Source organism: Leptonotus elevatus, chromosome 6 (genome assembly GCF_054856555.1).
Source record: "Leptonotus elevatus isolate MCC_2025b chromosome 6, RoL_Lele_1.0, whole genome shotgun sequence".
NCBI lineage: Eukaryota > Metazoa > Chordata > Actinopteri > Syngnathiformes > Syngnathidae > Leptonotus > Leptonotus elevatus.
This window is the reverse complement of record NC_141244.1, coordinates 12,999,223-13,012,724: the sequence shown is the minus strand read 5'-3', so window position 1 is coordinate 13,012,724 and position 13,502 is coordinate 12,999,223. Positions and strand designations below refer to the sequence as shown.

At 39.4% G+C, this 13,502-nt stretch overlaps 2 protein-coding genes across 3 annotated transcripts in view; both read right to left on the bottom strand.

The window, feature by feature from the left end:
- LOC147172070 (focal adhesion kinase 1-like) overlaps positions 1-7,133 on the bottom strand; it is a 48,956-nt gene extending 41,823 nt beyond the window's left edge. The window contains exons 1-2 of one of the 2 annotated variants that reach the window (XM_086077488.1): positions 6,882-7,133; positions 1,256-1,282 (exon numbers count right to left, since the gene is read on the bottom strand). Coding sequence is in view for 1 of the 2 variants with exons in the window: in XM_086077484.1 (XP_085933610.1) it covers positions 1,256-1,282; positions 5,142-5,178 (64 nt within the window). In the remaining variant the exon portion in view is untranslated. Of the gene's footprint in view, positions 1-1,255; positions 1,283-5,141; positions 5,257-6,881 lie in introns of those variants that run through there. The other variant, XM_086077484.1, reaches the window with a different exon arrangement.
- A 2,323-nt stretch (positions 7,134-9,456) lies between these two features.
- Positions 9,457-13,502, bottom strand: LOC147172069 (protein NDRG1-like). The gene is made up of 12 exons (XM_086078400.1): positions 13,289-13,502; positions 12,927-13,032; positions 12,511-12,631; positions 12,356-12,418; positions 12,205-12,265; positions 11,834-11,920; positions 11,655-11,711; positions 11,406-11,572; positions 10,791-10,890; positions 10,661-10,696; positions 10,510-10,561; positions 9,457-10,381 (listed from the first exon to the last, which is right to left on the bottom strand). Exons 1-12 carry the CDS (start codon positions 13,337-13,339, stop codon positions 10,191-10,193), a joined length of 1,092 nt encoding a protein of 363 aa, XP_085934526.1. The 5' UTR covers positions 13,340-13,502; the 3' UTR covers positions 9,457-10,190.

The window sequence follows — 13,502 nt, the reverse complement described above, 5'->3', positions numbered from 1 at the left end:
CAGGCATTGTGTTCCAAAGCAGCAAGAGTGCATCATCTCATCAAGTTACAGGCCAAAACACTGACGTCAGCTACGGCGCACATATCCCGATGAGGTTTGCCTAGGTAAAGTTCAGAAATGTGATTTATGATTGAAATCGTCTCCAGCATCATTCTCTCCAAAAGTATTGGAACAGTGAGGCCAATTTGTTTATTTCTACTCAAATATTTTTGGTTTGACATGCAAAAGTGAATATGAATCAAGAGATCACGTTTCAGCCTTATTCACATTTGTTTGCATCTGGATCTAATACACAACTTGGAAGATGGCATTTTTCATTTGAATCCATCCATTTATCATGTGAGCAAAAGTATTGGAACATATGACTGACAGCTGTGTTTTGTTATCCAGCTGTGCCCTACCTATTACATGGATTATTCAAACAATCGTTAGCACGGAATGTTTCTGCTCAGGTTTAGATTTGAGTTCTGCCAAAAGTCTGTAATGCAAGTTGCAGAGGCGAAGCCGACATCAAAACCAGGGAGCTATCTACCGGTACATTGCACAGATATTGGCCATTGCTAAAACAACCATTTTTAATGTCCTGAAGAAAAACAAAACCACTGGTGTACCAAGTGAGAGTTGACCATGGAATGGAAAATAGCAGCAGTTGATGACAGACACATGAAAGCTGTGAGGAAAGATCAGTCTATAAGCAAAAGTTAAAGGAATTGTCCTCTGTGTTACGATACCTTTGGAGGGGAGTGCACTTCCAGTTCCAAATATATAACATCCTACTGAAATACGGTTACTTAGCAACAGCCAAGGAAGGCTTACAACCCATAAAGCCTCTAGTTTTACCTCCAAAACTAAATCCATGCGCGGACATAATGAACCAAGAAAAAATCTCCCTTAGCAAGAACTTGCAGTTCCCTCAGAAAAAGTGTGGAAGGCAAAGACATGGCATGAGCAGAAAAGCAAAAGACAAATAATTTCCAGGAAAATTATAGCATTCCTTTGACAACAATCCAAACAAATGCTTAGCAAGTGCTTTGAGGTGATTCCATGTCACCATTGTTTTCTTTTGGCACATTTGGTTGAGTTGGTATAAGCTGTTATGCATACGAGTTGGTTAATAATGAAATGAATTATTTTGAACTTCTAACCACACAAAACTGAAGAGAAAAGCTTATTCAGCAGTATCCGGCAGCAGATATAGTAGATACTCAGGACACAAATTTTACATAACAAAGGTACACCACAAGTTTGTACTCACCAGCATAGTGGGATATTCCAGAAATATCTGAAACACAATAGAATTAAAAAGAAATTACTATTTGGAATGTGTTGAATCATTCACTACATCCCATTTTGATGGCTGAGCATGACTGATTTACAAAGTTGAAAAAAATAAAAATAGACCACATTGATTTGTAAATCCTTTTCAATTTACATTCCATTGAGTTATTTCATGTTGATATTGACAGTGAACTGTGTGATTTAACTGTTTTTTTGTTTTGTTTTGGTAAATATTCTCTCATTCTGAATTTGATGCCTACAACATGTTCCAAAAAAAAAAAGCTGGGGTTCGGGGCAACAAAAGACTGGGAAAGTTGGGGAATACAAAAAAAAAAAACACTTTTGGGGAAAATTCCACAAGTGAACAGGTTAACTGGAAAGAGGTGAGTGTCATGGTTAGCATAATATATCAACGCCAGAAAACAGCTTAATGCGTTAAGTCTGCAAAAACAATTCTAGTTTATCTAGTGAACAATACAGTGTCTTAAAAATAAATGTCACAAAAGCATTAACGGCAAACGCTAGTTCTACAAAGAAGCAAAATGAATGTAAAATGTCATATAACCTTCACCACGGTATTTTGAAGACGTGGCAGAAAGCACTGACCGCAAAAGAAAGTATAAATCAGTGAGGAGTCAATATGCTCAAGAATACGACAACATATCAAATATGACATGCGACCACAGTAAAAATTGATGGCACATTAGGTTTAGCTTTTAAAATAGAGGAGCACAGAGCTTGCAATTCTGATTCAAGTCAAAGAAGTTAATATTTTAGGGATTGTTACTGTTTGTCGGAGCCAAGAACCCTACATAGTTTTCAAACATCCTCAGCCACGGGCATCATTTTTAATAAATTGTCTGCCTAAACTAGCTTTAGCGATTATGTAAATGTTATCTAATTACAGAAGGTTGCTGTTGTAAGTTAACCGTCATCCGTAGGCTACTTGTTTTCTGCCAACGTTCCACTGGATGCAATTTCTGCACCTGTACGATGCAACATAAAAACTACAGTACCAAACAATAAACACACTGTGATGGAATGGCGACCAGTCCAGGATGTAGTCCACTTTTCACCCGAAAGTGAGCTAGGACAGTCCCCAGCTCCCCACCACCTTCAACAGGATAAGTGGCATAGAAAACAGATGGATGGCTCAAGTAACCTTGACTGACCAAGATGCAAAATAACATAATTGTGAAAATACGAGACACAGGTTATCCTTGACTTTAACCTTTCACATTTTATGGTTGGACAGGCACTTAAGATATCCATTGATTTGTACACAAGCAATTCATATGTAAAATTTCCATAAAATATCCCCTTTAAATTAAAGATAAGATTTCATTCTCACTTTTCTGCTTTTGATTTCAAGCCAACATGTTGCCTCAAGGGTAAAAAGGGTCATTTGACGGACCGTAGAGATCTTGTGTTTAACCCGTGCCGAATGCTGCTGACAAAGCAGTTTCAGTCTGAGTGAGGTAGCATGCATGTGGGTGGGGGGGGGGGGGGGCTTTGACCCATGCCATCATTACTTCATCATTCAGCATAGTGACTTTTTAAATATAATATATTTCACTTTTGTCTTTATTATGTACAGCAAAGCTTTCATTTGTGACCTCTCTGTGTTCTATAAAGTTGAGTTCTGTTAATGCACTGAATGAGAATACCACAAGTTCTAAAATAAAACTGTAACATGACAACTGGTTGTTGCAAGAGTTCTGTGATTTACCAATCACATGAAAGTGATTTTGTGATTATAGAAGTGAATCATAGGGGTGGAAAGTGAGTTAGAGGAGTGTGTGTGAAGAGAGATGAAGACCAGCAGTGGAGAAAAATACACTTGTTGGATGTTTTTTGACATGATTACGTCCAACATTAATCATTAATTTTCAGGTGGAAAAAAGAGGTCGTAGATCGCCTGATGCTTGTCCTTGTTAATACTTTATAACACCATCGCTTACGTCTTTTGAACGCTTCATGGAACAACGTGTTGCCTGGTTTGACCGAAGCGAAGCAGCGCCTTGCGGGCCACAGTCTCGAAACTGCTCATTTGGATGGCTCAAGGGCGGCTACCTGACTTGCGGCTTTGTGTGAGGAGGTCCCTGCTGGAGTTAATCATCCATTTTCCAGAGCATAATTTGCCGTCTCTTATCTCCACGCATCTGATATCACTCCTACCCAGAAAGTACTGTATACAGTATGTCATGTGGTGTCAGTGTGTAGTATTGGGACGTTTTTACTTTTACCGAGTACCAGTGCCGGCACCATCGGTAAAAGTAATAATAATAAGGATACCAGTGGTTTTGTGATGTCACTTTATAAAGACATTGTACGCAGACAACTTATCTTTTGAATAGGGGTGTGAATTGCCTAGTACCTGGCGATTCGATTCGTATCACGATTCATAGGTCATGATTCGATTTGGTACCAATTAATCAAATCTATAAATTGATTATTGCGATTTTTTAACTCAAATTTAGAAATTACTAATCAGTAAACTTGTACATGTACACTGTAAGATTTGTATAAAATTGTATTTATTTTTCCGAAAATTCAGGCTTATAACTGAGCCACTGCATTTAACAAACAGGTTGCAGTGTGTTTCATGTCTGAACAGCACTGACATAAAATATTAAGGCTTAATCTTCCATTAATATAACATTCTTCTATGCTTAATGTGTGAATCCTAACCCTAAGTAAGACGTTTTGTTGAATATTCCCATAAAAAAAAGATGTTTAAAAATCGATTCGGCCGCATAACGAATCGATTCGAGAATTGCGCGCTGTAATATCGCGATATATTGCCGAATCGATTTTTTCTAACACCCCTACTTTTGAATAATCTTCAGTGGTGTATATGAGTGAAGCACAAAAGTAGGCCAACTTCACTGGACATGAATGTATTAAATGTACAAATACTACAGCAGTGCTGTGTTTTGCCATTACAGTACTATTTAAAAAAAATGAGCTTCTTTTTTTTGTGTGTTTGAATGTAAAACAATACAATGCTTTTTAAAAATGTCCACTTCAAACGTTTGTGTTTTTAGGCTCCAAAACACTGCTGTTGTATAAACAAGCACCCAGAGCGACGATTTTTTTCTCCAAAAATCAATCAATAGTTTAAAAAACAGTTCAAGGTAAATTCCCAAAAAAATTATTTATATCAACAGCATTTGCATTTTTCCCTGGGTCAATTTGTTGTGTGAACAGCACCAACATGGGATGGTTATTGTATGTGCCACACCACACGCTGGCACGCATCTAATTAACTGGGGGAAGCAGAGCTGCTGTGTAAATCCATACACAGACACAGCAATGTCATTTTTCCTTTTGTGGGGTTCGGTGTGAAAGACACAGGCGAATAAATGTCAGCTCTACTGCTGCGTCTCAGGGACCATTTACAGTAGTAACAGAAGTCCACAATTTCCCTTCTTTACGTTTAATTTTAGGAACTGCACAGTCCGCGTGAAAACATACTTAGTAGTATTAGAGGTAACCAATCAAAGCAAAAGTGCATGGAAGGCGGGGAAAACTGTCTTGGCAGCAGGATCAGAAATCACGAGGCAAATGTCCAAAGCAACACTTTTCAATCCCTCCCATCCGTTCATTTGTCAAAGCAGCCAACCAGCTTTATCAAAGAAAAACACAGCAGTCTGACACCATATCAGAAGCGTCCGCGTACTTGTTTGCGCTGCACACTCAGCTTGTGTGCGAGGTCTCCACATGCAACTGCTTGTATGGTGGCGAGCAACGCAAATTCCTTTCCAGCCCTAAGCCTGTCAGACCCTCTATACCTGGCTTGCACCGAGCACCCACACACCAACTCTAATAGAGCCTCCCGAGCCATCATGCCACCTACATACCTCTATTGGAGCAGCCTAGAAAATCCCAGAAGTGCATTTTGGTAGCCTTTAGGCAGAAGACTACACCTCTGCTCTAACTAAGCTTGCATGTATTCCCCTTCTCCTCCCCTCTCCACTTCCTAGTTGTGCGGTATGTCGTCATATAGGAGAGGGAGAACACCCGCCCCTGATTGCTTCCAATTCACACACCTACAAGTGTTATAACAGAAGCCTCCTCCCTCCTGGTCGATTTGTTTCTCTTCCCATGGCGCACTACTGCCATCCCCCTTGCTTCCAATTTCATCCACTCGTCTTTATTTCCCCCTGTCAGAAGCCAGACAGGTGTGACCATCGATCCAACATAGTCAGTGTTGCTTTCTTCATTCCTGCCTCTTTGGATTAGTGACAGAAATGTGAGAAGTGATGCTGTAGGACACATGGAGGCCAGACCAGATTGTTTTGGCTTAAAAAATGTTGAGTCGCTGTTCGGCAGTTTAAAGGGATACTTAACTCATTTAGCCAATCTCAGCAGTAAGAAGACAATATTTAGTCTATAATTAATGTGATAACTTCATTATTTTTCATGAACAAATAATACCTTTAAAAAATAAATCTTGCCAATTGCTGTCAACTGAAGGTGACAGCACCTGTGTTCAGGAACAGGTGAGCCGTGATTGGTCGTGACCGTTTTCCTCAGTATTCATTTGTACATGAAAAATAATTACGTTATCAAATTAAATCTGGACAAAATATTAACTTTTTACTGCTGAAAGTGGCAAAATTGGTCAAGTATCCCTTTAAATGAGAACGACTCGCCATATGTAAGCAGCCACTTTGCAGAAAAACTGATGATAATTACAAGACAGCAGACAGTGTCAATGAAAGTGTGAATCCTAGCACTATCTAGACAAACAGTGTCTGACCTATGGAAAGAAATAACAGTGTTAAAATGATAGTGAGGGCAAGTTGCTGATGATTCACCCACTAACAATAAAAGCTGACACGTCCAGGAATAGTGGCAAGTGAGTCAGGAATGCCAACAATGGCCTTACTTGTATACAAGGACGAACATATGATCTTAATGAATGTGTGCTGATTATTATTATCCAATCTTGTGGGTTTCAGAGGGGTCATGACCCAGTGGCTGATGGGGAGCGTGTACAGATGTGACAGGAGCCCCATTGGACAATCTGACAAATGACATCCCATGTTAGTCATCCACACCCATGGAGCAGTTTAAACTGGTGATTTGTGGCAATGGAGTAAAAAATATTAGTGTGAAAGCAGTCAGTACTGTCCAATGATGTTATTACCCAAACACCTGAAGATGGTTAAGAAAGACCTATTATTCTCCTTTTGTCTCGAACAAATCCATCCTTGCAATAATGCTTAATTCACAACGGCGATGGCTCACTTAAGACATATTTTTCAAAATTGTTACTGTACGTGACATAAATCATTCTTGTGTTCACCTTTGCACCTAAGTTACCAGAGAAGCCAGAGGGGTGGTTTCGGCCACTGCACCACTTCACTACTGTCTGCTAGGAATACAAATGACTGCACCGTGTCAAAAAAATGACCGCAATATCTAGCTACAGAGTGCGTGGTATATCTACAATATTGCCATACTAGTCAACAATAATGCAAGCCCCGTGCAGCATCCAGCCCATTGTCTGACTGTTAGCCCTTTAATGCTAAGCTAGCACAGCTAACGGTGGGCTCTTCCCAACCATTCCTCTCCCAAGACGGATCAATACTCACCCGCTTAAAGGATCTCGGAGCCAGGCCGCACCTACTTCCAGTCACCGGCCACCTTTTCCACTCAGCAAGCAGGGCTTTTACACATTAGTCCCGGTGGTATTAAATCCGACTTTTGGAGGCTGAAGTCTGCCCGCTGTTGGCTCCCTCTCCCTGTCTGCGAGTCCACAACAGCGCCGTGCCCGGCTGTCGGTGTCACTGACGCTAAGCCGCGCGGTAGCCGTCAGTTAGCAACCGGGAGGTGCTGTTCTGCTCTGCTGCATCTGGAGTGCCGAGATTCTCCAACATGGCTGCATCTGTCACGAGGACTGGGGCCCTGAAAGGTCCACAGCACCGACAGGGGCCCCTGGAAACACCCTGGAATCACTCACACTTCAAATTAAATTGTCTTCGTATATATAAGTTCACTGGTTCACATGTAACACGAGCAACATAACACATGCATAATCATGAGCTCATGAGTATCATCCATCAGGCCAGCAATTCATTCATTTTCTATATCAGATTGGAGCCTATTCATTAGTGTTGCAGCAAATGAGCCGACTGGGCAAAAGGCAAGGTACACCCTGGACTGGTCGCAAATAACCATTTACATTCACACCTTTGGATAGCTTTGATCCTATTCCTAACCATCCCTTTTCTATAACATGTGTTCTTATTATGGTTGCAGATCAGTGAGAGGTGAGCTACCGAATGAATGTCGACGCATGATTGCTGCTTTCCTGACAGAAGCTGCAACACAACTGAAAAGTTTTGTTTGAGGAGACCAAAAAGGAAAAAAGATTAACGTTGGTCCGATTTTTACTAGCTGGCTTGAGCTAAAAAAATGATGCAATCCGCTTTTCCTCAAATGGGAAATGTGGTCTTACTTTAGGCATAACAAAACCGCTTTTGTCCATATGGCGCCGCCATAATCAACATAAACTGAACGTTCCTTAGTGTTGCTTTAAGTCCTGCAGCATACAAAAAACATTATATACTGTATATGCAACCATAAAAGTGATTTTTCCCCCCATTTTGACTTGATTGAAAACAACAATATACATGAACAATAAAAGATAAAGGGGTGCACATTTACTTTAATAAAAAAAAAAAAGGAAAGCGGGCAGGTGCTCAAGATTATTTTCTTAAATATAAATTGCAGTCTTTACAGATTATTCTGGTTTGAATGGCCTTGAGGTTCAAAGAGGAATTTACATCATCCAGATATAAAAACAATTGCATTTTAATACTTTAATATCTATTTAAATGTGCATTCGTATTTTCGCACATGCCTGTAGCCTCACAACTTAGAGGTTGTCGGGTCAGCTTTGGCTGCACAGTAAACATGGTCAAGACCGAGACGTCATTTCGTTTATCACAACATCCGCAGTCAGGAATTCCTCAAATAAGATCCACGCATCACCAACATAGGCTACTCAAAATATATATACAAGCAGGAAGAAATCTAAGTAAAAAGCAACGTCTAGTGTGCGTGCACACATACAGAATGATGTCATCTTATTGCCACCATTCAGTGAGTCATTGTGTCACCCTGGCCCCCCCATTGAAACATTTCTGGCTCTGCCCCTGGATGAATATGTTATCTGTATCTGTAACCAGAACAAAACAATCTAAAAAGATTGACATATAGTACAATGAATGTAGTACAATATGTATACAACAGTTCTTTAATCAAATACTGTATAGGGATACCAAATTGAAACAAGCACATGCCAATCTATAACTAAATACTACAATCACATTATGTAATTCACAATTCAAATATAAGGTTTACATGCAATATCATGATGACAAAATGGAGTTTGATTTATTTATGTCTACTCTGAACTCTCAATCAACCAAATCCAGTGCAACTACCATTGCAATCCTTTAAATGAAAGCACAGTAAAATAATACTTTTCGTGCCATAGCGGATGTCTCATGTTTAAATAAATTCTGAAGAGAATACCATAAATTATTCATCAGACCATCATATTGCTGAGTATCTTTGTAATTCAGACGCATCGCCCCTCGCACAATTAGATGTGATTTCGAACGCTGACAGCTCGTTTTTCAATTTTTATCATCCATTTTCATCAACCCACACACCTAAACACTCAGTGCATTCATACTGCTTCATAAGATTCCTTCTACATATACAATACATTCATTCATGCAAGCGCTCATTGCTTCCACCGACACACAAATTATGCTGAGTGAGAGCGTCACTGATTGCATGCATGATGTATGAAATGTCTTTTGCGTGTCTACATTTATAATAAAATATCATATGTTTGCAATACTGAACTGTTTCAAATTGAAATGACTAAAAAATGATCAACTGTGTTTGACTGTGTGAGAGCTGTTTAAGGATGGAAACCAATTTAAAAATATATATAATTTAAACTATTTTATTTAACGCAGACCATCTGTGGAAAAAAAACCCCAGGGCTTTAGATAAATCCATAAGCCGTATTAAAAACATCGACATTACGAGCCAGATGGATGGTATTCATGTTGATGCTTTCCACGAACGGTGTAGTCAGATCACGTTCAATGCGCGCAGTGCCATCTAGTGACCAAAAGGAAGAAACACTTCAACTACCGTGTTTATTCGAGGGTAATTTTTTTTTTTTTAAGTACAGTATATTACATGCTACTTTTATATTCACACATAGATAAAACAGACAGATACAACAGAACTAGTCACTGCACACCCCTCACCGCCAAACTCAACCAATAAAATCATCCATACACTCAAAGCATGTTTTTTTAAATCTGTTGCAATAAAAAAAAAACAACAACATATTTTTATCTAGTATAAAAAAATAACTTTTTTTTTTAAATTCTATTTTTTAACAATCTGCTGTGTGTTGCATTACCCTGCACTCCATGTAGCACTTGTATTTCCCCTCTGGAGACCAGTAAAGGATTATCAAAAGTTCTCTTTTATGCACATTTCTATGAATCACTTCTGTTGAAAAGAAGTAATTAAAATGTATTACACATTACTGTATATCAATGTTAGGCTAAGTGGCACATAAAACACTTAGTCCTACGAACAAATTAATTCATGAAATCAAAATTCATGTTACTTTGAATAATACATCACAAATTGGTGCAATCAGTGGCAGAGGTAAGAAAAGGAGAATACCCCCAATTGGAAAAGCACATTTTCAGGTACATAGAGGATGAGAGGAGAAACCGATTGTGACGAACATGAAAAGGTGGCTAAAAAAAGAAGAAGCATACAGTAGTCACATTTAGCTATGACTGTGACCTTTAAAAGGTAGGCAGGAGCAAGCTGGGTAGATAAGTGCATCATGTGCTCTAGCATGCCACTTCATGTGTGGACTTTGAAATGATGCGGTTCATGTTGTTGTTGGAGATGCTCTCCATGGAGACATCAGTATGGGAGCGTCCTCGCTTCTCTTGCGCACGGCCCCGAGAGTTCTCCAGAGACGAGACGCTGGAGCTGGAGGTCGTCCGTGACCGAAGTCTGGTCATACTGGCACTGGATACTGTCGACAGATAAGTTTGGTATAATTGGATTTCAACAGGGTTTCATATTACTGAATATAATTTGAAAGTTAAGAAAATAGGGATTGAGCCCTATGAATACAAGTCCGGTGAATTTGTTGTCACTTACAGTATCCAAGGCCTTGGATGAAATATTTGAAGGCTTCGATCACTTTGGCTGGCTGTTATGAGACAAAACATATACAGTTTGGTATCTAAATACAATATTTTCTTTATAGTGCGGAGATTTACTACATTTGTCCTTAAACGGACTGTCATACCTGAGCCACTTGAGGAAGTCCTCCACAGTCCGCCATCTACAAGGGCAAAGCAACAGTGGTTTCAATCACGCAAATAATTCCTTCAGTTTGATAAGTTACCCAAACAATAATAGATTAAGTTTGCGGTTACCTTAAGCAGTGTGGTCTTTGTTGGGTTAAGCTTAGAGTTGCAGTCAACCACAACCTCCACAAATGGAGAGTTGTCTCCGACAAGCAGCAATGTGGAGCATCTGGGATTAAAACATAAGCGGAGAGGTGGTTTACAGAATGTTAAGTAGTGCCAGGATTTCCTGCAACAAGATTTCACAACATCCATGTTCAGCTTTAAACACATATGAACACTACATGAAGGCGCCCTGAATATGAAACCAAGCTATTTGGGGAGATTCTAAGCTTCCACCTTTCATAGTTTGGAGAAGGCCTTTTCTGTTTGGGCAACACTGTGCCTCAGTGCACAAAGCAGTGTTCGTAAAGGCAGTTTGATGAGCTTAGTATGAAAGCTTCAGACTTATTAGTTACTGATTGAGTTATTTTTTGACTCTTTTATTTATTTTTTATGTTTATATTTTTGACATTCAAGAGAACATAAATCTTCAAAAATGTGATTGACAGTGGAGCAAATTACTGTTTATTCTGGTCTACTGAAAAGCATTAAATATGTTCTCAACTGTAAAGAAAATTTATAAAAAATGGGACTTTTGGTCATGTCATGATGACGCATTACAAGTCAGAAGTCGGTTCTTACTTGAGAGTCCTGACATTGACATTTCCTCCAGTAACAGGCCTCTCCACCACAAGAGCACTGCGACTGTTGTAAGCGCGGAAGAACTGGCCCACGTTGTACTGGTTCATGGTTGTGCTGATGTGGTGGCGGTATGTAGCTATCAGGTCATGGTTGGACTGGATCTCTTCCTAAAAAGTCAGCGTGGAAGGAAGAATGAGAGAATGCAGTATCTAATCATCGACTAATGCTTTTGTTGTCATGGCAACCTACCTTTCCGAATAAGTGTGTGATAATTTTGTCAGGGAGAGTGTGAGTCCATTCAGTAATCTGTAGCGTAGAGGGAAGAATAAATATACTTTAACATCATAGACGTTTAACAAGCTAATTTTAGCTAAGCTAATGTTAGCCTAATCGCTCAAACACAGACATGACACACACACAGTGCTGACCTTGCTTGCGACGGTATCTATTAATCCTTCAGCATTAGGGTTGATGTTGATCAGAACCAATCCGTCCACCAGATCAGGGTGATTCAGCTATACACACATGAAGAGTACAAATAAATCATTAGCAGTTTTCAGATACAGGCAACACAAACATGACCATGTTGATGAATGAACTAAATGAAAGAACATAATTTCTAATATTAAAAGTCAGGTAATGAAGTCAAATTACTTGACAAGTTATTTTTCAGGTTTGTTGGAATTTGACATGTCTATAGATTACATTACAGCAAAAGGCATATCTATCTCTATGCGTATTTTCACTTAGAGCAACAATATTGTTACAAACAGGATTAATAGAAGAAATGTGGACTCACAGCAAAATTGGCCAAAATGCAGGCACCTGCTCCGACTCCCAGTCCAATCACACTGCGCAACCTGTGAATCACATTCAGAATCAAGCCCGGATCTGTGGTATTAGCTGGAGATTATCATGGGAAAACTCGAGGATTATCAGGTCTGTCTCACCCAAAGTGTTTGAGCACAGCAGGCAGCGCTTCAGACAGTTGGTCTATGGTCGGATAGGAATACCTTCAAGGTCATAAGTCAACAATTAATAGTGATATCACCACACAGTTGAAGCACTGTTAAGAATAAACTTGTGAATTGTAGAAACTACTCACGATGTAGGGAAAGTTTTGGCTGCTTCGTGTTGTCCTGGGGCTTCAACGTGACAAACAGGAAAATGTCTCAGGATTTCTTGCATGTCCTCATGCGCAAACAGAGTCTCAAAACATGACTTGTCTGTAGGGAAGGGGGGAAAAAAATCTGTTTTATATTTATTTTTTGTGCAATATGATTGAAATGAATACATTAATATAATAGTGTGATTTACAAAGATGTAAACCATTTCCCAAAAGACAATTCCTAATTAAAGATACTTAAAATTTGAAAACAATGCTATATGAGCATTTGGCAGATCCATTAATATTTCTCATCTAGTGGACTACATCATGGTTAATTTTAACGTCTTTTGGAATAACTGTTCCATGATGCTACTATTGATTTCTGATGGATAAGGAGCTCCAGTAATACGTACGGTTCAGTCCAACGTCATGATACGTCAGAATGACCGGACGATTTGCCCTGGGCGTCCCTGTCATGATGCAGTGGACCTTCCCATACTGAGTGTCAACATGCTCCTCCTAAATAACGACAAAATAATTCACGCTTGTATTGATACATTGGCATGAGGATGGTCATCATGGGTCATTGTGTCGCTGAACAAAACAAAAGCAGTTGAATAAAAGATCATGCATATTTTGCAATGTGGGAGAAACGTCAACATTATGTTGCTGCACATTCATGCGAGACAATTGAAAAACTTGTTGAAATACAGATATAACAGTCAAACCAAACAACTGTGTAAAATATGCACGAGTTCTGTGTCATAATACTCACAGTGATGTGAGGCTCAAAGACAGAGTCACACTCATTCTCTTCCAAAACCATGGCTCCTGGTGCACTAGAGGCTCAAATTACAGACACAAGGAAAACTTGCTATAGATGACGAGCTGTCCTGTGAATGTAAATTTCTTCCTGCAGTGATATACCCCGTAGGAAGCGCAAATATGCAGCAACCAGTGCAGGATGTGTGACAGACCATTCGCTTGAG

Coding starts and splice junctions, on each gene's coding strand:
- LOC147172069 (XM_086078400.1), bottom strand. CDS start 13,339: ATGGTTTTGGAAGAGAATGAGTGTGACTCTGTCTTTGAGCCTCACATC. Junction 12,266..12,355: donor GCTGTGCTCAAACACTTTGG/GTGAGACAGACC, acceptor TGTGATTCACAG/GTTGCGCAGTGTGATTGGAC. Junction 11,712..11,833: donor TAGATACCGTCGCAAGCAAG/GTCAGCACTGTG, acceptor TCTACGCTACAG/ATTACTGAATGGACTCACAC.